At 47.0% G+C, this 23,194-nt stretch overlaps 1 protein-coding gene across 2 annotated transcripts in view; it reads right to left on the bottom strand.

Moving 5' to 3' along the window:
- Nucleotides 1-781: 781 nt before the first annotated feature.
- Nucleotides 782-23,194, bottom strand: part of GAS2 (growth arrest specific 2) — a 570,246-nt gene continuing 547,833 nt past the window's right edge. For both annotated transcript variants that reach the window (XM_069221948.1, XM_069221949.1), the window contains exon 8: nt 782-1,526. In XM_069221948.1, the coding sequence (XP_069078049.1) occupies nt 1,308-1,526 (219 nt within the window). In that variant the 3' untranslated portion in view covers nt 782-1,307. The remainder of the gene's footprint in view (nt 1,527-23,194) is intronic.

Raw genomic sequence — 23,194 nt, 5'->3', positions numbered from 1 at the left:
GGTGGTGGGGGGTGTAGGGGAGGGAGTCAGGGTGGGGGTGGGGGAGACCCCTATCAGTGCCAGGGAAGGAATTCCCTGGCACTGATAGTGCTTACCGCCATGGATTTCATGGCGGTTCCTACCGCTGGAAATCCACGGCGGTAAGCCGGGTCAAAATACCGGCGGCTGTATTGTCACGGCCGCCGGGCTGGAGACCCAGGTCTCCAGCCCAGCGGTTGTCTCCGCCCTGGCAGGCGGAACGGAGAAGCGGCGGATGACCATGGCGGTAACCGCCATGGTCATAATATAAAAAAAAAGACCGCCAGCCTGTTGGCGGTCTTACCGCCACTTTAACACCATCCGCCAGGGTTGTAATGACCCCCAATATTTTGTAACATCAATAGTTGAAAAATCTGTCATATTTAGTCCACCACATTTCACTTACACATAACGTACACATGAGATGTTACAGTAGGTCTTCAAATCAGTTTACGTACCTGTGTAGGCAATAAAGTATTTTGAGCTGGAATTGTGCATGCATGTGGAAGGTGGAGCAAGGGATCACTCATGGGCGGTGGCGGATGGGCAGGAAGTGTCAAGGTGACAGGATTCATGGAATCAAGGGGATAAATGACAAACTAGAATAGGGAGAGAGTGCATGCAAAGGGCTAATTCTCTTGGGGCACCATGATCCAGTGCTACCTCAATCAGTAATTACACCCCGAACAGATGAGAAACCTGTGACATTAATTGGAATGGTGCATCATAACTAACAATAGAAGTACAATAATTAATAAGCATGTATTTTTCCTCCATTTTATTATGTAGAAAACATTTTTTAAGTAGTTTCCAGTACATTTTTTAAAATCACAGTCGAGCAGTATGTACACACTGTAGATATACAATTACATTTTTATCAGATAGACTCTTATTGGCGTGTACACATATATAGTATATGCTTCTTTGATTGCTAAATGTAGTTACCTAGGAGTCCAGCTTCTTATAAACACACAGGCCTAATTTATTAAGCATTTTCAAACTATATGAAATCACATTTTTACCCTTTCAAAGCATTTCATAATCATATGCCTGAATAACTGGCTACAAAAGATAAATACATTTTTAATTTCTGACTTTAGTAATTAACCTATGAAGATCAACTTGCATCGAATGTTCTAAAAATAAATAGTGCTGTTTCTGGATGTTGACCAGTTCTGCTTTCATCATTGGGCTTTTGACTAACGACGTAAATGGAATGTCCTATGCTGTATATCTAAATTGGATGCCTATGCAATAAGGTCCTTGTACAAGGATAAGCTACAACACTTTTACTTTACTTCCTTCTTTGTTTTGTAGTTGGCCGACACAACTAAATAATTGTCTGAATTAATGTCCTTAATGCTGGGAGACTTATTCTGCATGGGAGAGATTTTCCCATCAACGCGGGAGATTTGCAGTATCCGGCAAGGGTCATGTTTCAGCAGGTAGCCTGCAAAGGTTTCCCATCCTCCGCCCACGCGGACCATGACGTGCTTGTTATGCAGCATCTGAAATGTAAGAAAAAACACATTTGTTTATTGGTTCACTGAAGAGTGGTACAAAACTAACTACAAAAACAACTGAAAGACGTCTTTCTGTTCTCTCCTTTACAAAGTACAGGTACAGCATGAAAGCACATATTGCCACCGCAGCCTCCTCATTGCAACCAATGCTTGTGAGTCCCTAATGGAATTCAAGGATGCAGGTCTTCAGAGCGAGTTCACATGTGAAAATGTATACATAAGCAGTAGGTAATGTCAATTACAACAGAGGCTTGTTTTTTTCAAGAACCTGCTTATTTATTTAGATAGGTATTAGTTACTTCAAGGATTAGTTACTTCAGGGATTAACACCATAAAAGAAAAACAGTTAGCCAAAGGGGTAATAGATGTTGAAGGATGGGCCATCTCTGACTTGATAGGCGAGCAGTGCTGTCACCTACCACACTTGCACATCACAAAGACTTTGCTTCACACACTCACAAAGGGTTTCATACTAGTCCTTTGTGCCCCCCAAAAAGTTGGAGCTGGGGCAGGGAGACAGGAAATTGCAGACACCTGTCGTTGGATGACTCCTAAAATCTTCGCCTTCTTCAAAGTGGACACAACTATTTATTATACATCTAAACCTGCGGAATATTGAGAAGAGGGACTGCTATGCTGCTCTGCTACAAGAGAGACTGCTACTCTGCTGCCCTGCTACCTGAGTGAGAAGGACTGGACCTGCACCTTGAGCCCAGGTCCACCAGAATGACTCCAAGGGTCATCTGTCTGTCCTCCTGATCAGAGGCTTAGGGACAGAAAAGGCTCCAACCAACCTGAATACTGCACCTCGACTATTGCTGCTGTGAGTCCTGTCCCCCCAGTAGTGCCATCCCAGTCTTGGACCCCTGGACGTGGGCCTGAAAGTGCTCTGGCAGCCTATCTGTGGTCCCAGCAGAGCTGACGCAGCACAACACATCACCTCACAGATCCCCATCAGAACCACTGTTGGTCGATGCATCCTCGATGCAGGACCATGCAGCTCATCAAAACCACTCCATGCAATGCATCCTCGATGCAGGGTCTCACATCGCAGCCCTGCAGCTCAACAGACCACAGCTGTGTGGCGCATCCTTGACGCGGGACCGCTCAATGCTCCACAACTAGAATTTAAGGTACTGAGTTCAGTGGGCGTAACTTGGTTCTTGTATTACGCTTATGCTCCATCGTGTTCAGCCTGAACCTATTACTTTGTTGTGGTTCGGTGTGACCAGATAGCCAGAGTTGGCGCTTTGTGCTTTTAAGCACTATATTTTACCTTAATCTTTAAAATTACGTATTTCTCGTTCTCCTAATTGGATTTGTGTTGTTTTGGTGTAGAATAATTTAATACATTTATACAGTATTTTTCCAAATTAATAAATTATGTTGTTTTGTGTTATGTTTTCACTTTATTACTGTGTAATTGCTGCCAAAATACTTTACGCATTGCCTCTAAGTTAAGCCTGACTGCTTTTGTGCCAAGATAACAAAGGGTTCAGCTCAAGTTAATTTGGGGTTTGATTGAGTTTCACCCTGACAAGAATTGTGGCTGTCCCTTCAATAGTGATCCTCCCCCCTTGATCAGTAACCACATTTTCTACATTGGTTTTTAGTGCTGGCATTCAGTACATGTTTTTGTGCAGTGTCATGAAGTGATGTTTGTGTAACACTAAAATGCAAGATACATTATTTGATACCATTTTGAGTTTCTTTTAAATTCATTTGGCTTGCTGTTAGACTTTTCATCCTTGGCGTGATCTCCCTTAACTTTTTGCCTCTGTTTCCCAGGTTGTTGATGTGTGCTGGGCTCAGTTTTTGCTGGTGGTTTTGTTACTCTGGGCACTTTACCACTGCTAGCAAGTGCAAGTGCTCCTTGTAGGAGGCTGGCCTGGCTTATAGTGGGTACTTACACCTTGTGCCAGGTCCAGTTATCCCTTATTAGTAGATTAGTAGAGTTCTAGCAGCTTAGGCTGATAGAGGTAGCTATAGCAGAGCAGCTTGGGCTGAACTGGGAGACATGCAGAGCTCCTACTATACCACTTATATCATATAGCACTATATCATAAGAATCACAATACTCAGAGTTACTAAAAATAAAGGTACTTTATTTTAGTGACAAAGTGGCAAAATATCTCAGAGGATATACTCCCTTAGGTGGTAAGTAAAATACACAAAATATTCACACAAACCGAAATCAGGTAAGTAAACAATTAGGAAAGTAGTACAAACACTGTAGAATACAGTAGGATGTAATAGGCCTGGGGGCAACACAAACCATATACTAAGAAAGTGGAATGCGAACCACCTAGGGACCCCTGGCCTAGTGTAGTGTGTAGAGGGTCACTGGGAGTGTAAGAAAACACTAAGGGTGTCCAAGATACCCCACCCCAAGACCCTGAAAAGTAGGAGTAAAGTGATACTACTTCCCCAGAAACACACTAAACTTGTGATAGGAGATTCTGCAAAGACCACAACAGACTGCAAAGCACTGAAGATGGATTCCTGGACCTGAGGACCTGTAAAGGAAGGGGACCACGTCCAAGAGTCACGAAAGTGTCCGGGGGGCAGGAGCCCTCTAAACCCCGGATGACGGTGTAAAATGGCTGCCTCCGGATGGAAGAAGCTGAAGATTCTGCAACAACAAAAGGCGCCAGGAATGTCTCTTTTGTGCAGAAGATGTCCCACGGAGTGCTGGAGGATGCAGAGCTGTTTCTTTGGAAAAAGACTGCAAAGAAGCCTTGCTATCTGCAAAGGTCGCGGTTTAAGACAAAGGGTGCTGCCCGGCCCAGGAAGGACCAGGAGGTTGCCACTTGGAGGAGGGGACAGAGGGGGCCTCAGCAACACAGAGAGCCCATGCACAAGAAGGCAGCACCCACAGAAGTATTTGAACACGGGTTCAAGAATACTGAGCACAGCGGTCGTCTCAACACTACAAAAGAGGGTCCCATGAAGCCGGTGGTCAACTCAGCGAGTTGAGCAATGCAGGACGTAGTGCTGGGGACCTGGGCTACGCTGTGAACAAAGGATTCCTTGCAAAAGTGCACAGAAACCCTAGCAGCTGCAGTTCACGCAGTACACAGGATTACTGTCTGGAGAATGGAGACAAGGACTTACCTCCTCCAAATTTGGACAGTTGGACCACTGGACAGTTTGGTCACTTGGGTCCACCACCTGTGTTCCAGGGGCCACGCTCGTCAGGATGAGAGGGGTCCCAGAGTACCAGTGAAGCTGAAGTTTGGTGCCTGCTGGACCAGGGGGAAGATTCCGTCGACCCACGGGACATTTCTTCTTGGCTTCCAGTGGTGGGTGAAGGCAGACAGTCCCCAGAGCATGCACCAACAGGAAACAGTTGAGAAAGCCGTCAGGATTAGGCAATACAATGTCGCTGGTAGTCTTCTTGCTACTTTGTTGCAGTTTTGCAAGCATCCTGGAGCAGTCAGTGGTCGATCCTTGGCAGAAGTCGAAGAGGGAGATGCAGAGGAACTCTGGTGAATTGTTGCAACTCGTTATCTGATGAAAAGCCCACAGGAGAGACCCTAAATAGCCCTCAGAGGAGGATTGGCCACCTAGAGAGGTAAGCACCTATCAGGAATCAGGAGGGGTCTCGGACATCACCTGCTGGCACTGGCCACTCAGAGGCCTCCATTGTGCCAGCACACCTCTGGATTCAAGATGGCAGAGGTCTGGGACACACTGGAGGAGCTCTGGGCAAAACCCCTGGGGTGGTGATGGACAGGGGAGTGGTCACTCCCCTTTCCTTTGTCCAGTTTCACGTCAGAGCAGGGACTGGGGGTTCCCTGAACCGGTGTAGACTTGTTTATGCAAGGAGGGCACCATCTGTGCCCTTCAAAGCATTTCCAGAGGCTTGGGGAGGCTACTCCTCCTCAGCCCTTAACACCTATTTCCAAAGGGTGAGGGTGTAACACCCTCTCGCAGAGGAAATTCTTTGTTCTGCCTTCCTGTGACTGGGCTGCCCGGATCCCAGGAGGGCAGAATCCTGGCTGTGGGTTGGCAGCAGCGGTAGCTGCAGAGAAAACCCCAGAGAGCTGGTTTGGCAGTACCCGGGGTCCATAGTGGAGCCCCAGGGATGCATGGGATTGGCACCCCAAGACCAGATTTGGCATGGGGGGCATTCCATGATCTTAGACATGTTACATGGCCATATTCGGAGTTACCATTGTGAAGCTACATATAGGTATTGACCTATATGCAGTGCACGCGTGTAATGGTGTCCCCACACTCACAAAGTCCGAGGAAATTGCCCTGAACTATGTGGGGGCACCTTGGCTAGTGCCAGGGCGCCCTCACACTTAGGGGCATTTTTATTCTCCGTCTGCGCCGATTGTGCGTCAAAAACTTTGACGCACAATAAGCGCAAACCTTGCCCTGTATTTAAACTTTGACGCCCGAGCCCGCGGACGACAAAATTCTGCTGTGTGCGTCATTTTTTGGATGCAGCAACCTGCCTTGCATTAATTATATGCAAGGTAGGCTTTCCCGTCCAAAAAATGGCTTAAAGGGCCGTGTGTCGTATTTATGCTTTCGGGCAAAAATTACGCACGGCTGGGAGGCGGAGCCAGAAAATGACGCACAGCCCGATTTGCGTCAAAAATTAACGCCTGGGTCAGGGCAGGCGTTAAAATGGGGCAAACACACCTGTATTTAATCAGAACACAGCAGAGCAGCAACAGGGAGCCATGGAGGTGATAGTAATCCAGCGTGCACACAGACGCAGAGCCCAGCAGCAACAACAGCAGTTACAACAACACCAGCAGGGACCCCAAAGGCAGTGCAGAAGGCAGGAGAGGATATTCCGCCCAAGAACCACCCTTCAGGGCCTCAGGGAACACAACATCATACAGAGGTACCGGTTGAACTGGCAGGCCATTCAGCAGCTGCTGCGCAACATTGAACAGCAGTTGGCCCCCACTTTGGTGACACACGCACCATCCCAACAGAAACCAAGCTGCTTGCTGTACTTCATATGCTGGCAAGTGGCTCTTTCCAAACAACTGGTGCCCTGGTTGGCGAAATATCACAACCAGCATTCTCCGCCTTTTTGCCCAAAGTACTGGATGCCATTATTCGACTGACACCCCGCCACATCTGCTTCCCTAACACACTGCAGAAGCAGCAGGAAACAAAACAGGGGTTCTACCTCATCCGTGGCTTCCCACAAGTCCTTGGTGCAATCGACTGAACACATGTACGCCTTGTGCCACCTGCTGCAACTGAACACCTCTACTGCAACAGGAAGCACACACATTCCATCAACGTGCAGGCCATAGTCGATCACCAGGGATTGATCACCAACATCATGGTTAAATATCCTGGGAGTGTCCATGACTCATACATATTCCGTCACTGCACCATCAATGAACACTTCCAGGATGGACGGTATGGCAATGGACTACTTGTTGGTAAGTACAAAAAACAACTTATATACACACTGCATGGCAACCCTCTAAGACACACAACACATACACCACAACAGCAACATGTGGACAGGAACAGACTGAGGTCGTGACATCGCTAGCCATGTTTCTTAAGTCACCATTGAACCTGTCACACATCGGAAATTACTGTACAGCCTAATGTTAAGGCGTCAATGATTGTGGTTGCCTAAATGTCACCTTGCAAATTGTAAGTGTCCCAATTACCTTTACATTATTCCATTGCATAAGTCTAAAGGTATGGGATGTCCAGAGTACTTTGATATGAACGTGTTAACAACACTTTCAATTTTAACTGTGCATGGAACTATCATCTCACCCCCAGTGAAGACACACGGACACCTGTATCACAAGTCACAATGCTAGGGAGGGCACACTGTACTGTAAATCCCAAAACATATTGCTGACAAACAGTTAGCAGACAAACACTTGTTCAGCCAAGGAAACAACACAATGCAGATGGTACATCCTACAAGCATAGGATACCACATTATTACACAAAAGAGTCACAGACAACACAAGACAACTACTGCCATGAATGGTCTTTTCAATAGTGCCAGCAAAATCAACATGATCCCATTCATTTTCTCTTGCAGCTGATCAGGGGTATGGCATCCAGCCATGGATTATGACACCATTTGGCAACCCAAGTACTGCTGCAGAGCGTGCATACAACGACGCCCATAGGAGGACAGGCAGCATTGTCGAGCGGACCTTCGGCATCCTCAAGTCAAGGTTCCGCTGCCTCGACATCACTGGTGGTAGCCTCCTATATTCCTCCGAGATGGTCTGTAGGATCATCCTCACATGTGCAATATTGCACAACATTTGTATCAAAAGAAACATTCCCCTCCTGGAACCAGAGCCACACATGCCTGAAGAGGACGAAGAGGAGGATGCTGGCCTGCAACAGGAGGGGGAACTACAGAACACAGCTGCTGGTATACGCAGGCGGCAACAGATTGTAAATAATTTCTTCTGAATATGATCACCTCACCACTTTAGTTAACGAATTGAAATAAACACCTATTCTAATCACCTTATCATGGTCTGGCTATTCCTTTTTGCACACCTTCATCTCTACTTATCAGAATAAGAGTGTTGCCTTATGAAGCATTGCTGAGATACTGAGTAGGACACGGAACATCCCAAATCAAATCAAATCAAAATCAAATCAAATCATTAACATTTATAAAGCGCGCTACTCACCCGTGCGGGTCTCAAGGCGCTAGGGGGGAAAGGGGGGGTTATCGCTGCTCGAACAGCCAAGTCTTTAGGAGTCTCCGGAAAGCGGAGTGGTCCTGGGTGGTCCTGAGGCTGGTGGGGAGGGAGTTCCAGGTCTTGGCCGCCAGGAAGGAGAAAGATCTCCCACCCGCCGTGGAGCGGCGGGTGCGAGGGACGGCAGCAAGTGCGAGGCCAGCGGAGCGGAGGGGGCGGGTGGGGACGTAGAAGCTGAGGCGTCTGTTGAGGTATTCCGGTCCCTTGTTGTGGAGGGCTTTGTGTGCGTGGGTGAGAAGACGGAAGGTGATCCTTTTGCTGACTGGGAGCCAATGCAGGTGTCTCAGGTGTGCGGAGATGTGGCTGTTGCGGGGTACGTCGAGGATGAGGCGGGCCGAGGCGTTTTGGATGCGTTGCAGGCGGTTTTGGAGTTTGGCGGTGGTCCCGGCGTAGAGGGTGTTGCCGTAGTCCAGGCGACTCGTGACAAGGGCGTGGGTCACGGTTTTTCTGGTGTCGGCGGGGATCCAGCGGAAGATCTTGCGGAGCATGCAGAGAGTGAGGAAGCAGGCGGAGGACACGGCGTTGACTTGCTTGGTCATGGTGAGAAGAGGGTCCAAGATGAAGCCGAGGTTGCGGGCGTGGTCTGCGGGGGTCGGTGCGGTGCCGAGGGCCGTGGGCCACCAGGAGTCGTCCCAGGCGGACGGGGTGTTGCCGAGGATGAGGACTTCCGTTTTTTCAGAGTTCAGCTTTAGGCGGCTGAGCCTCATCCAATCTGCGACGTCCTTCATACCCTCTTGTAGGTTGGTCTTGGCGCTGGCGGGGTCCTTGGTGAGGGAGAGTACAAGTTGGGTGTCGTCGGCGTAGGAGGTGATGATGATGTCGTGCTTGCGTACGATGTCGGCGAGGGGGCTCATGTAGACATTGAAGAGTGTCGGGCTGAGCGATGAGCCTTGAGGTACGCCGCAGATGATCTTGGTGGGTTCTGAGCGAAACGGAGGGAGGTAAACTCTTTGGGAGCGGTTAGCGAGGAAGGAGGCGATCCAGTCCAGGGCCTGGCCTTGGATCCCGGTGGAGCGTAGGCGGGTGATTAGGGTGCGGTGACAGACGGTGTCAAAGGCAGCCGAGAGGTCGAGGAGAATGAGGGCGACTGTTTCACCGTTGTCCATCAGGGTTCTGATGTCGTCTGTGACTGAGATGAGGGCGGTTTCCGTGCTGTGGTTGGTTCGGAATCCGGTTTGTGAAGGGTCGAGCAGGTTGTTGTCTTCCAGGAAGGTGGTCAGCTGTTTGTTGACGGTCTTTTCTATTACCTTGGCTGGGAAAGGTAGAAGAGAGATGGGGCGGAAGTTTTTCAGGTCGCTTGGGTCAGCCGTAGGTTTCTTTAGTAGGGCGTTGACTTCAGCGTGCTTCCAGCATTCGGGGAAGGTAGCAGAAGAAAAAGAAGAGTTGATGACGGTCTGGAGGTGCGGGGCGATGATGTCGTCGGCTTTGTTAAAGATGAAGTGCGGGCAGGGGTCCGAAGGGGCGCCGGAGTGGATAGAGTTCATGATGGATTTGGTTTCTTCCGTGTTGATGTGGGTCCAGTTGTTGAGGGTGATGTCCGGGGAAGCGGGTTCAGTGGTGTATGGTTGGGTCTGGTGTCCGAAGCTGTCGTGGAGGTCGCTGATCTTGCGATGGAAGAAAGTGGCGAGGGATTCGCACAAATCCTGTGAGGGCGTGACGGCGTTGGCGCTGGCGCTGGGGTTGGAGAACTCTTTGACGATGTTGAAGAGTTCTCTGCTGTTGTGGCTGTTTTTGTCTAGTCTGTAGGTGAAAAAGTTCCTTTTGGCAGTGCGGATCAGGTGGTGGTGTTCGCGTGTAGCGTTCTTGAGGGCGGTCATGTTGTCAGCGGTGTAGAGCTAATGTGATGCCTAACATACAATGGTCACATACACACACACTCTTAATGACATATATCATGTACATATCTCCTTTGAAGGTCAATAGCAGAGGACCACAACTATTTCACACATACGTGTTGAAAGCAAGGTCCAACACAGCATATGGCACACAACTAAGACACCATCACTCAATAAGGGGAAAACAAGCCTCATACATGAGGCAGTCAATTTGCTTCGGCATCAGTAACAGGAATGCCTGACCAGACCCTTGACAGCAGTAAGTCCAACTGCATCCAATATTTGCAAGGACTATCTGTGACTAGAGTTCCCTAGAAGCAGAACATAGACAGCACAAGTGCCACACATATGACATGTATTGCGCACATGACATTCCATGTACATGTCAGCCCATTTCCTAACTCATGACACACCCATGCACCTGGTCACAACCCACCTGTCGGTCCCTGGAATACTAAGATGTGTACCCTGATATTACCTCCTCTACACACACAGACCAACATTAGCAAACCAGTGTGCTACACCCTTTCCTATGGTATGCCATTGTCATAGAACATCTGACTGCAAGGACGTCAGGTCAAGTTATACACTGTCTTCTAGTTTCAAAGCCCTGTTAGCACATGTAGATTGCTTCCCCTTGTGAAAATGTCTGTTGGCCCTTAGAATGCAAGTCTCACCTACAGGACTGGTGAGAAACAGATGCAGCCCACACCTGTGATCACCTCCATGCACACCACCCATTTAAAAAAGCACTGCCCTTGATGATGCCTGGAACAGCATAGGTGTTGCCATTATGTCAAATACACCGTCAAACATTGATACTAATTAAGCCGTGTAACACAGCCCCTAGGTTCATTTGTCACCTTCAAAAACACAGGACGCACACAGTTTGACATGTCAACTGTCTAGTTTGTCCTCAAAACAGTCTCAGTCAGACCACTGAGTACGTAACTTGTCTAGTAACTGGATCCTGAATCACCTTGCATTCTGTCAGCCTGACTGGCAACTGTCTGTGCGTCACACTAAAGTATCCCTGTGTCTACATATGTACCACACTTGCGTTAGCAAACCTCTCATTCATCAGGGGGCATTGGGCATGGGCTTCTTCCATGCATACCCAAATACATTGTATAGCATCATCTGCCTTTTAACTGTACCATTTGAGTTACATCCTCTTGGAAAAGCAAAATTCATAGCACATCCCTTGTCTGGGTTGCATTTATGCATGAATGACAAAGTGTGACAGTGTCCCAGGGCCGTAGGCAGGGATTGGGTACGGGCCTTTCAGCACAACCAGCAACCTCTGATAATGTCCATGAATAATACACAAATGTCAGGACCATGACAGTTCACACACAGAATCACAGTGCACACAACATAGTGATGGGCCGTGTGTGGTGAATAGCTGCGAGAATAATCAGCACAGAGGCTATGATGTTCCCAGATGCAGTGGGAAGTGCAGAGGCCAACCTGTGTACAAATGTTGTAATGACACCTGCCGGAACATGACCTGAGACATTATCTCACTCAGCACACCAAGGTTGCCCTGTTGACTGTCTCATTACACGTCTTTAGTGACAGGGTGGGACCATCCACGTGTTTGTTCACATGTCCACATCTACTTTACTCACATTGATCAACCAAGGATACTCAGTAGATACAGGAATAGCTGCCACTGACTCATGATGGGTCCTGGACCGAACTGTGACAAACTAAACCCCCAAAAATATACAGGATCATCATTGGACCACGCACATGAACAAGACACCTATATGCAATTGATCACTGGAAATAAGTGGACACGTGCTGTCTTGTTTGCTGGTCCACTACAGCCACTTGAGAGTTGGGGCTCACTTCTAGGGCCTCAACTGTGGTGTCATCATATATATGAGATTCACCCTTGTCTGTCTGTGCAAACAACATGGTACCCACTTCCTCAATGCATGTGTATGACTGACTGTGGGATTCTCCAAGTAGTGCCTAGAAAGCTCTTACCAATACTCTAGGACATAGGATGTAGAAAATGTGGACCATTGACATGAACAAGCGTTTGCCATCCATCTGGTGCATGCTATGTCACATGTGGTGTCTACGTGACCCTAAAACTTGGAAGTACACTTTACGGGTGTTGTTACATGTATGACTAACATATGCCCTTGCTCATTTTCAATTTGACTTGCATCTAAGGATTGGACACATGGACGTCACATTCATACAACCATAAGTACAATTATGCTTCATGTGATACACACACACTTGGTCAACCAACACATTAGTTGTCAAAGCACACACTTTGAGCCAAAGGCATTTAGGTATTGTACTTATGTGCGTCACATTGCTATCCTCTCCTTATGCCAAACATGCACAATTTGTGCAACACAGATATGTAGGCCACACTTATGACCATCTATTGCGTCAGCCAAATGTAAAAATACTGTGAAGGGTGTAGTGGATGATGTTCCGCTGCAGTATGATGTCACACATGTGAACATATACCATCAACACCATACTGTCTTTAATTAGCCAATCTCTGATGTGTTCCAAATATAAAATAACCAAAAAACAAGTAAAAATGCTGCAAACCAGTTAATGCACTGTCATTTTGACGTCCCTAGCATTGTGCGTCATTTTTTGACAACCAAAACTGTATTTGCGTCATTTTTTTTTGATGCACAGGAGTGAAATTTAGCCCGCATTCAGATATTTGTACAGTCCATGTATCATTATGTGGATGCGGGTTAATATTCACGTCTGTGCGTCAAAAAAATGACGCAAATACAGCTTTGATAAACAAAAAATGACGCATAACACGAAAAAGGCAGGACTTTTCATACAGGAAGTGATGTAATAGGATATCCTGTTTACAGATCATGTACAGTGGGTGTACTTTCACTTTCACTTTGCAGTCTATGATCCTTCTAGACTGTGTGGCTGTGTAGAGAGTGTTGTCCTGAGATTTTGAGCTGTTTTTGTCCTGTGTCCTATTTGTAAAGTCCATTTGTGAAATAAATATTGTTTGTGTATACTGTAGTACTGTGTTTTGTCTACATTTGTCCATTTATCTTGTGTTTTTCTTGTTTGTGGGAGTCTGTTGTGGGTAGTGTTAGTTTGGGGATAGTTGGGCTCTTTTAGTGTTTAGGTTTACTTTTTTTCTGTCTATGTACCCCTACTTTCCCCCTTTTCCCCTTTCTATTTCTTTTACCCCTATTCCATATCATCACTTATAATTATGTCTGGTAGGCCACGTCTTGGCAGGATGGGGGAAGAGGAGTTGGGGGGGCTTCATCTGGCTGGTGACGCATTTCTTGCTGCTCATGATCCAGGCAGGGTGATACAGGGGTATCCAACAGAGGCACACAGAATCCGGTGGGGAAAGGTGCTGCATCACCTGCAGCGTGTGTATGCCAGCCAGAGGAGTGACCACCAGCTGAAGCACCGGTGGGCTGACCTCATCACCAGGGAGCATGATCTCTTGGACCACCTGAGAATCATGATTGGTGGCACTGTTGGTGAGTACAAATTATGTTAATGTGTACGATTAAATGCTCTTGAGTGACATCAGGGGATTAGTGCAATGTCTGCCAGCTAACTTGTTGACTGTGTGTAATGCTGGGGTAATATTTAGGGGATCATTGATGCAGTATGGCAAGGATCACAATTGCTAGCTGTCAGGGAGCACGTGCTCAGCAAACTTACAGGTTACTTTTCCATGAAGGAAATTGGTGCGGCCTTTTTGTCAGAACAGCTAACAAAATATGAGCCAATCATGTCTATATAGGGTACTATTGACAGAGAAGTACAGATGTACCAACATTTAGGCCAACTATGTTGACGCAATGCTAGACTGACTTTAGAATCACTACATGATGCTGAAAATTAGTGCTTCCTTCACGTCAAATGATAATAGCAAAGTGGCTCAGACATATGTCTCATGTGAGTCTGGTGAGTGTGGAAGGAAAGCGTTCACAGACGTACTATGCATGTGTGGGATTATTGTGTTCCTTGATCTTTTTGGATACATGTCAGTTCTTGATTTGAAAACATCGTGAAAAGGTGTAAGGTGCCCTCAGCTAACATCTTAAGATGTTTGTTGGAATTAGTTGAGCCACAATCCAAATATGGATGGCAGTCCAAGTGTATGCACATGGCCTCACATCTCCATGGTTGGTGCAAATCACCATAGCTGGGCCACATCAATTGACTATACTGTAACAACAGGATGGCTTACAAAAGTCCCTGCCCCTCCCTCTGTACTTTGGGCCTATGTGCAATAAATGTGTCATGGCCACAAGGCATGTTTGACTGGTAATGCAGTCCTCAAGTAACCAGGCTTTGGATGTCTCTCTTGGATGCACATGATGAGACGATTACACTCCATATTTTTTAGTGCTCACCAATTATAGGGCATGTTTGCAACCACATGATAGTTAGGGCCAATGTATGTGTGCAGATATGTGTGTAACTGTCACAGGAGACCCATGCTATGTACAGGTTGGCGGTGATATATAAGATCCATTACCATCATGTCTGAATGGCTGTCATTTCATTATTAAGCCTACACATTGTAAATGTTTATGAAATTGTTGCACTGTGCACAGATTTTGAGCACATTTCTTCCTTCCATACCTTACAGGTGGACCGGCACCCTACACTGTGGGAGAGGTGGCGACATTTGAGGACCCCGACTACTCCAATAAGTGTTGATATGTCTGTTATGTGTTGTGTTTGCTGGTTATGGACTCGTGCGAGTTGGACGCATAGCAAGGTGTGATGCGTTGGGCAAGCGTTGGGCGTTTCTCTTGTTCCATGAGTGGGAATGCAGTTCTCACATGTTTTGAGTTTGCCAATGCGTATCCAATGGTATCATGTAGGGATTGTAGGACATCCCTGTAGGCCCCACTGTGAGTACAGGGGATAGTCATGTGTATGACACTTGTATCACCAAGAGTCGCAATGGAAGTTAGACCCAATTTAGTCAGCCTGTCAGACCCACATTCTCTAAGATTGGTAGAGCTAATAGCTTTCCAATAGACATCTGCTTCCCTATTTACCTATGTTATTTTGAAACAGTAGGTAGAACCTCCTAGCAGCATGTACTTCCACATGTAGTGCAACAAGTCTGTGGAACCTGAGTGCAATGGCCTAGGTGTGCATGCAATTCATGATCATGGGTGTTCTAGCAACTCTGTGTCTGATGTAAGTCAGGCCTCACTGGAAGTATATGTTGTGTACTAAGTTCTGCATTTCCTGACATGTCTGACCCTATGAGTGCTCTAGGGTTTGCTGACTCCTAATTGTAGATAGACCTTACCTGTGGTGTGTCTGTAGAGACAAACATGTGTGGAGTTTCTTATACACTCCTCGGTGTACATGTTGTTGGCAAATTATAGTTGTGTATCCACCGCCCCCCCCTCAAACACGGCCATGGGTTTGTGAATGGGGTACCTAGCACTGATGCTACCAGTATGTTACACATACATGTGAATAAGTGACGGTTTGGTTGCATACTAGTATACACACTCAGGTTTGGCACTTGGTACTATTTTGGCAAGTCCAGTTACAACTTGCAGACCATGTGGCTTTAGTTTTGCTTTCCGTACACTGACATTTGTAGCCCAGCTCTTGGCGGAGGATATGCAGCATGATTCTTAGATGATAACTGTCAGAACTCAGATTGCAAGTCAAAGCCAGTTATTACCCATCTTGTAGGTTATGGATGTGCTTTGTGTGATGTGACCTTTGTATTCTGGCCTGCCATATACTTCCTCAGGGACATTCAATGCTCTGTATTGTGATATGAGCTGTTACAAGTACAGTAGATGTAATGTCTGATTAACTTGCTGTGCCATTTCACACAATGCAGTTACTAATGTAGAATATCTGCATTTGTCTTCAAAGCTGCTAACATGACTCCAGACCAGGTCCGTGAATTTCAGCGCCGGGCCATGCGGTATCAGCACATCCTGCTGGTGGAGTCGGGGTTCCGGAGGATGGCCCGACGATATCGCCATGAACGGGCCTCTGGGGCATGGCGAGCCTTCCCACAGGGTGGGCCTACTTTGCCCACCACAGCCACCACCAGCATAATCACCAATCAGAGCCAGGTGGCCCCACCCACAGCTGCCACTGTTGGTCCAACATCTGCTCGACTTCCTGGCCCCAGCCTTGCCACTGGTGCAGGACAGCCCACTAGGCCTGGCAGCACACCGACACAGACCTCCTCCACCGGTACCCAGACTGCCACTGCTCCATCTGTTGACCCTGCAGCCTTCAACAGAATGGAGCATAAGATGGACAAAGTGCTGCGCAAGTTGAGCCACCTGAGCCAGGACGTGCTGCACATTAACCGGCGGGTCAAGGACGTTAAGAGAACCCTCCGGAGGGCCAACCTCTAGACACTTTTTTTGATGGGCATGATTCCCTCCCCTCCCTCCTCTTTCCTTGTTCTTATAGTTAGTGGGCTTAGGGGGCTAAGTGTTAGGTTAGTATAGGCTGTTAGTTTAGTTAGTGTTGGTGTGTGGGGGGTCCTCATTCTTTATATTTTTACTTATTAAGTGTGTGGGTGGGTGGGTGGAGGGCTATGTTGGGGTTCTTGTGTTTTAATAAAATTAAAAAAAATTAAAAAGAAAAATACCAAAAAAATATATATTTGTTTAGGATAGTATTGTATGTGTTTAGGTTAGTATGTGTTGTCCTCCATGTGTCCCGTCTCATAAGGGGGGTGTGGGGTAGATGTTTAGAACGTTTTGTTACATGTGATAAGTAAGTGTAGCTTAGGTTAGTTAGGGACAGTTGTGGATAATGAGTAGTCATGGTAGATTAGGGTAGGTAAGATTTTTCCGTCCGTTTCTTCATCTGTGGTTAGCATTTAAGAAATATTTGGTTACCCCTTAATAGTATGTGTTGAATGGTACTTGATCGTGGGTTTGGATTCAGTGTACATCAATTTGGCACTATGACATCTGTGTCCTATGCTACAAACAAATCCCCACTGAGCTGTACGATTGGCAGCTAGCCAGAGCTACCTTGCAAAGTGTCGACCCTTTGTTGCAACCACCAATCACAGTTAATATGGATCCCAATGTGTTTCTGTTGATAAGTGTGTTTTCAAAGTCACTAACAGTGCTTCCAGACTTGATATTGGGGAAACAGTTTTAGGTCTGACTGCAGTGTGATGATCATGCACACCCTTATAAGATGAGTTCTCAATGGGAATCTTGTATTATTGTCTTCATGACCCTCATACATCATTTGTGACACAGTTCGGCATGATTACCTATTTGTATGTTATCTCAGACACCTTCATTTGTGCAGTTTTTGTAGTGTTTACTTAGATTAGTGTGGCTTGTTTATTGTGTTATTTTTGCATGTTTACAACATTTTGCGACCACTATTTGATGACTTAGTTATCCCCTGAGGAAGCATTATTCTGTCCAACACAGCATGGTGGTATTAGGTTTCTCACTTCATCCGATTTGTCCCTCAGGAAGGGCAGAGTATGATGCAATCATGGGCACTGTGCAGAATTCTTTGACTACATATTAGCAGGACAGTTGTATTGACAAGCGACGTCATTTGACAGTAGGCACATTTCAGTTATCTACTTCACAGTTGATATGTCAAATTACCCAGAGACAGATTTGTTGTGTAAGTGCTATTTATTGAAAAGTGCTGCAGTGCTATCTGTACATTGTCCATGATTGTGAGTCCATTATAGTGTCATTTTAAATTGGGATCCAACACAAGGGGTTACGGAAATGCTTTTGACATGCTGGGGTTGATGTTTCAGGCAGGGCAGAGGGACAGGATTTGGCAATGAGTAGGAGAGAGACAATCACTGGGCTGGGTGACAAGATATACAGTGGTTTGCAGAACAGTGCTTGAGTAAAGTTGTTGCAAGACTGGCAAGTTACAATGTGCAGGACCTTGGTAAATGTGGGCCATGTGGCAGGGACTAGTGCTTCCGGGTCATTTTTCTTGTGAAGGTGATCTGTTCCATGTCTTCTTCTTCTGATGTGTGTGTTGCCTCCTCTGTTCTTGATGGTGGTGGTTGTGAAGGGGCAACACACACCTCAGTGTTAGAAGACATGGAGTCAGACATCCCGGTCGCTGCTCCCTGTGAAGGTCTTAAGGGCAGTACTGCAGCAAGGAGGGTCTGCTGGTTCTTGCGAATTGCAGCCACATCACGATGGTAGGCAGCCAGGTCGGCCCCTTGGGAGTCATGATTGCATTTGTGCATGCAGTGGAAGGTTTGGGGAGCGAGGTGTTGTGGCAACTCCCTTACTGCAATGGTGAATTCCTTGACAGTTTCTTGTAGTCCTTGCAGTATGGATGTTAGAGCTTGCATAGCTGCTGCCTGATCTGCAGATGACATCATGCACGAACGCACCCCCTCAAGGCTTGCTGCCATAGTTTGCATCCCCACCCGCACCTCCTTGGACAGCTCCCGCTGTACTCCAACTACAGTTCTCTCAAAGCTGGTGCCAGTGTCGTCAGAGTTCTCAGCTGTATTGGAGCTGGCAGGTCTTACAATTGGGGTGGTGGGTGGATCCTCTGCGATGGCTGCTTGTTCTGTGCTCCTCCTTTTGACTGAAGGTGGGGTCTGGAGGGTTTCAAGGACCTTTTGGATAGTCTCCTGGGGAATGTTTATAGGCTCGTCATCCATGTCATCAGGGAAATCTGGGACAGGCATATCGGCAGGAGATCCATCTTCCTCTGCAATGAAACAGGGTACAATTAGTGTGTCTGTGTTGTGGCAATTTTGATGTGACGTGCCTGCCTTTTGATGAATTCACTTTGTGATCTTGTTTTGTGTTAATTTCTCCAGTCCTTCAGATGGGCATTATTCCAGGCATATGGCCCACCTGTGTGTCACATGTATGTTATTGAGTTATCAGACTTGTCAGCCTCATAGCCTCTAGGTGTTGATTTATGCCAAATAGAGAATTGCCACCTTCTTTTCCTACTCAACCCTCCGTGTGCATCCATTCTCATGGTGAGACCTTTCACTGACTGTGGGTGTACTGATGGCCCTGGCAGCACACTTAACAATCTGGACCTACCCCAATCTCTGATCGTTCACATCCACTTAAATGTCATTGACATGTGGCATATCCTATGCATGGCAATGTTATGATCAGATATGGATGCTGACATTGTTAATGTGTCCTGCTGATGTTGGGGAATGTGTGTTACATTGGATTGCCCTGATAGACGTATCAGTGTCCTATTTCTTCCTCTGACTTTGCAGGTGTATTTCAGTGACTAGTTACATGTGTCCCCTCCTCAATGCTGTTGTCTAAGCAGTATGACATTTGGAATGTTGCCTTGTTACCCAGGCACAGGATGGACCCTGACATATGCAGCATGGGTGTGTCCTTAGTGCTGTGTAGCTCCTATTGTTGTTTACATTGGCTAATGTTTGCGACAACTATGGGCATTGACATTTGAGAGTACTGGGGCCTTTGTCTTGTTTCTGGGTATTGTTGCAGTTGTCATCCTCACCCCCTAATTTAGGTGTGTATGATCCATGGGGAGGTTACTGCCATTGGCTACTTGAGCTGCACACAGAGCAGAGGTGGTAGTGGCAACTATTGTCGCAGTTACATTCCAGTTGTCGGTATGGCTAGAGGATTGCTAATAGGGCCCTAGTTAATGTAGGGGGTATGTTGGCTGACGTGTGCCAGGATGTCAGTTTGACGTAGTGGCCTTCCCTCCTGTCGTGGCTTTCCCTTTGCTCCATCGTTGGCATGACAGCATGCCCCCATGGGACTGTTGTTGGTGTTGTGTAATGGTGTGCCCCATGTCTTCTCAGAACGGGCCATGCCCCTGTGCCGTGCCCCTTTACCCATGCCACTCCATGTATTAGATGACTTCCATGCATTTAGTGGTCGGTATCCCCCCTGGTTGTAGATGACATTATTGCATTTTATTTCCCCATGCGACTTACCGTGCATGTGCGTTGACTCCTGGTAGTCTGCGCTGTCCTGTCCTTGAATCCCTGTGACGATCTCCTCAGGGATGACGGCTGCGACCATCTCCTCCATGTGGTCCAGGGCCTCCTGGTGTGCTGGACTCCCACTTCCAGTCTGCAGTGCTGCCTTTCTGTTACTGGCCATCTTTTCTTTGGTCCTGCGCTTGCAGTCATGCCAGCGTTTCTTGCACTCGATGACTGTTCTGTGTACTTCAGCCACACTGTTAATCTTGTCGACAATTTGTTGCCATATGGCCTCTCCCCTACTGATTGGCAACTTTGATGTGACAAACAGTTGGTGCTGGTGTTTCGTCACCTCTTTAACGAGATTTTCCTGCTCCTCTGCACTAAAGTGGCACTTTCTTTTCTTCTTAAAAGTGTCCTGGTTCTTTTGTGGGTCCTCCTGGCTGGTTCCTGGTCTGCTGTCATCTTCCTGGGGTCTGTAGTGGCATCTGGGATCCATTTTGGCTCTCCTCTGGTGAAATGGCTGTGTTTGCTTCTTATTTTTTTATGCTATTGCGTAAAAAAAAACGGCGCATATCCGGTTTGCGGTGTCGTAAATCGACCCACAGTCATTTCCGCTGCGTTAACGGCGTTTTCCTTTACGACTTGACGCCGCGGTGTGCGTCAAAAATAATGACTCCCATCTGTTGTTTGCGCCGTCGTGCGTCGAAGTATAAATATGACGCCCAAACGGCGCACCAAAATGGCGTTAGCCGGCGGTAATATTTTTGACGCAAAACTGCGCTGGTGCAGTTTTGCGTCAAAAATGTATAAATATGGACCTTAGTAACTTTGCACCTAACCTTCACTAAGTGAAAGTTAGACATATAGGTGACTTATAAGATACTAAGGGGGTTATTACAACTTTGGAGGAGGTGTTAATCCGTCCCAAAAGTGACGGTAAAGTGACGGATATACCACCAGCCGTATTACGAGTCCATTATATCCTATGGAACTCGTAATACGGCTGGTGATATATCCGTCACTTTACCGTCACTTTTGGGACAGATTAACACCTCCTCCATAGTTGTAATAACCCCCTAAGTGCTGCGTAAAATGTCTGTGAAATAACATGTGCGTTATTTCACTCATGCTGCAGTGGGAGTCCTGGGGTGAGATTTGTCTGAGCTCCATATGGGTGGCGAAAGAAATGCTGCAGCCCATAGGGATCTCCTGGAATCCCAATACCCTGGGTACCTAGGTACCATATACTAGGGAATTATAAGGGTGTTCCAGTGTTTCAATTAAAATTGGTGAAAATGGCCACTAGCCTATAGTTAGAATTCTAAAGGCAGAGAGAGCATAAGCACTGAGGTTCTGGTTAGCAGAGCCTCAGTGACACAGTTAGTCACTACACAGATACACACATTTTGGCCACAAACTATGAGCACTGTGGTCCTGGCTAGCAGGATCCCAGCGAGACAGGCAAAAACAAACTTACATACATGTTAAAAATGGGGGTAACATGCCAGGCAAGATGGTACTTTCCTACACTCCTTTACAAAATGTATATGTAATTGGCTTATCCATGATTGGCATATGTGGTTTATTACTAAGTCCCTAGTATTGTGCACTAGAGGTGCCCAGGGCCTATAAATCAAATGCTACTAGTGGGCCTGCAGCACTAGTTGTGCCACCCACATGAGTATCTCTCTACTCATGTCTAAGACCTGCCACTGCAGTGTCTGGGTGTGCAGTTTTAAACTGTAAATTCGACATGGCAAGTGTACCCACTTGCCAAGCCTAAACCTTCCCTTTTCTTACATGTAAGGCACCCCTAAGGTAGGCCCTAAGTAGCCCCAAGGGCAGGGTGCAGTGTATGGTTAAAGCAGGACATATACTAATGTGTTTTATATGTCCTGAAAGTGAAATACTGCTAAATTCGGTTTTCACTGTTGCAAGGCCTGTCCCTCTCATAGGTTAACATGGGGACTACCTTTAAATCTGATTTAAGTGTGGATTCCCTTTGGGAGCAGATGGACATGTGGAATTTGGGGTCTCTGAGCTCACAATTTAAAAATACATATTTTAGTAAAGCTGATTTTAAGATTGTGTGTTAGAAAATGCCACTTTTAGAAAGTGATCATTTTCTTGCTTAATCCATTTCTGTGACTCTGCCTGTTTGTGGATTCCCTGTCTGGGTCAGTTTGAGAGTTGGAATGGTTTCACCTCTCACTAGACAGTGACACAAAGGGAGCTGGGGTGTAGTCTGCATTTCCTGATGAGCCATCTGTGCTAGGAGGGAGTGGAGGAGTGGTCACTTACACCTGAAAGGGCTGTGCCTGACCTCACACAATACAGTCTCCAACCCCTTGGTGAGTGTCTGGGGCCTGGCCTGGGCAAGGCAGGATTCACAATCAAGAGAGACTTTGCTTTGAATTCGGCCTACTTCAAAGGAGAAAATGGGTATAAGAAGGGCACCCAAAACCACAGACTTTAGAACACTTCTGGAAACCAAGAGGAACCTTTGCCTGGAGAAGAGCTGAAGAACTGAGGAAGAAGAGCTACCCTGTCTGTGACTGTGCTTTGTGGAGCTATCCTGCAGTTGCTGCTTCTGCCTGTGCTAAAGGACGAAGACTGGACTCCGTGTTGCCTTCCTTCTTGTGAAGATCTCCAAGGACTTGATTTAGAGCTTGCCTCCTGATATTTGAAGTCTCAGGGACAGCAAAGACTTCTCTTTGCAAGCACCTGGAGTCTCTGGAGAGACTCATACTCTGCTAAGTGGTGCCCATCCAGTTCCTGGGACCCTGAAAGGAGAAGCTGGCAACCTAAAAGGAAGAAATCCACGCACAGAACGCCGTGCGGGGAAAAGGTCGCTGCGACTCCGATCTGCGGCTGAAAATGACACGCCGCCAGCTTCGCGGCTGAAAATCAACACTCGCCTGCAATGCCACCCGAAGATTGATGCCCGGCTTGGAGAAACGATGCACAGCATCGCTGACGGAGGCTGGGGAGATCGCAACCTGCGCTGCGTGATTTTCGGATCATCGTGCGCCTGAATTTCCGACGCAAGTACCTCTGGGCGTGTAAAAACAACGCAAGGTCTGCCCAGACCCGAGAGTGTTGAATAGATTGACACATCGCTTTCCTGCGGAGAGAAGAAACGACTGA

Source organism: Pleurodeles waltl, chromosome 3_1, assembly GCF_031143425.1.
Source record: "Pleurodeles waltl isolate 20211129_DDA chromosome 3_1, aPleWal1.hap1.20221129, whole genome shotgun sequence".
Taxonomy (NCBI): domain Eukaryota; kingdom Metazoa; phylum Chordata; class Amphibia; order Caudata; family Salamandridae; genus Pleurodeles; species Pleurodeles waltl.
This window is presented reverse-complemented; position numbering and strand designations above follow the sequence as displayed.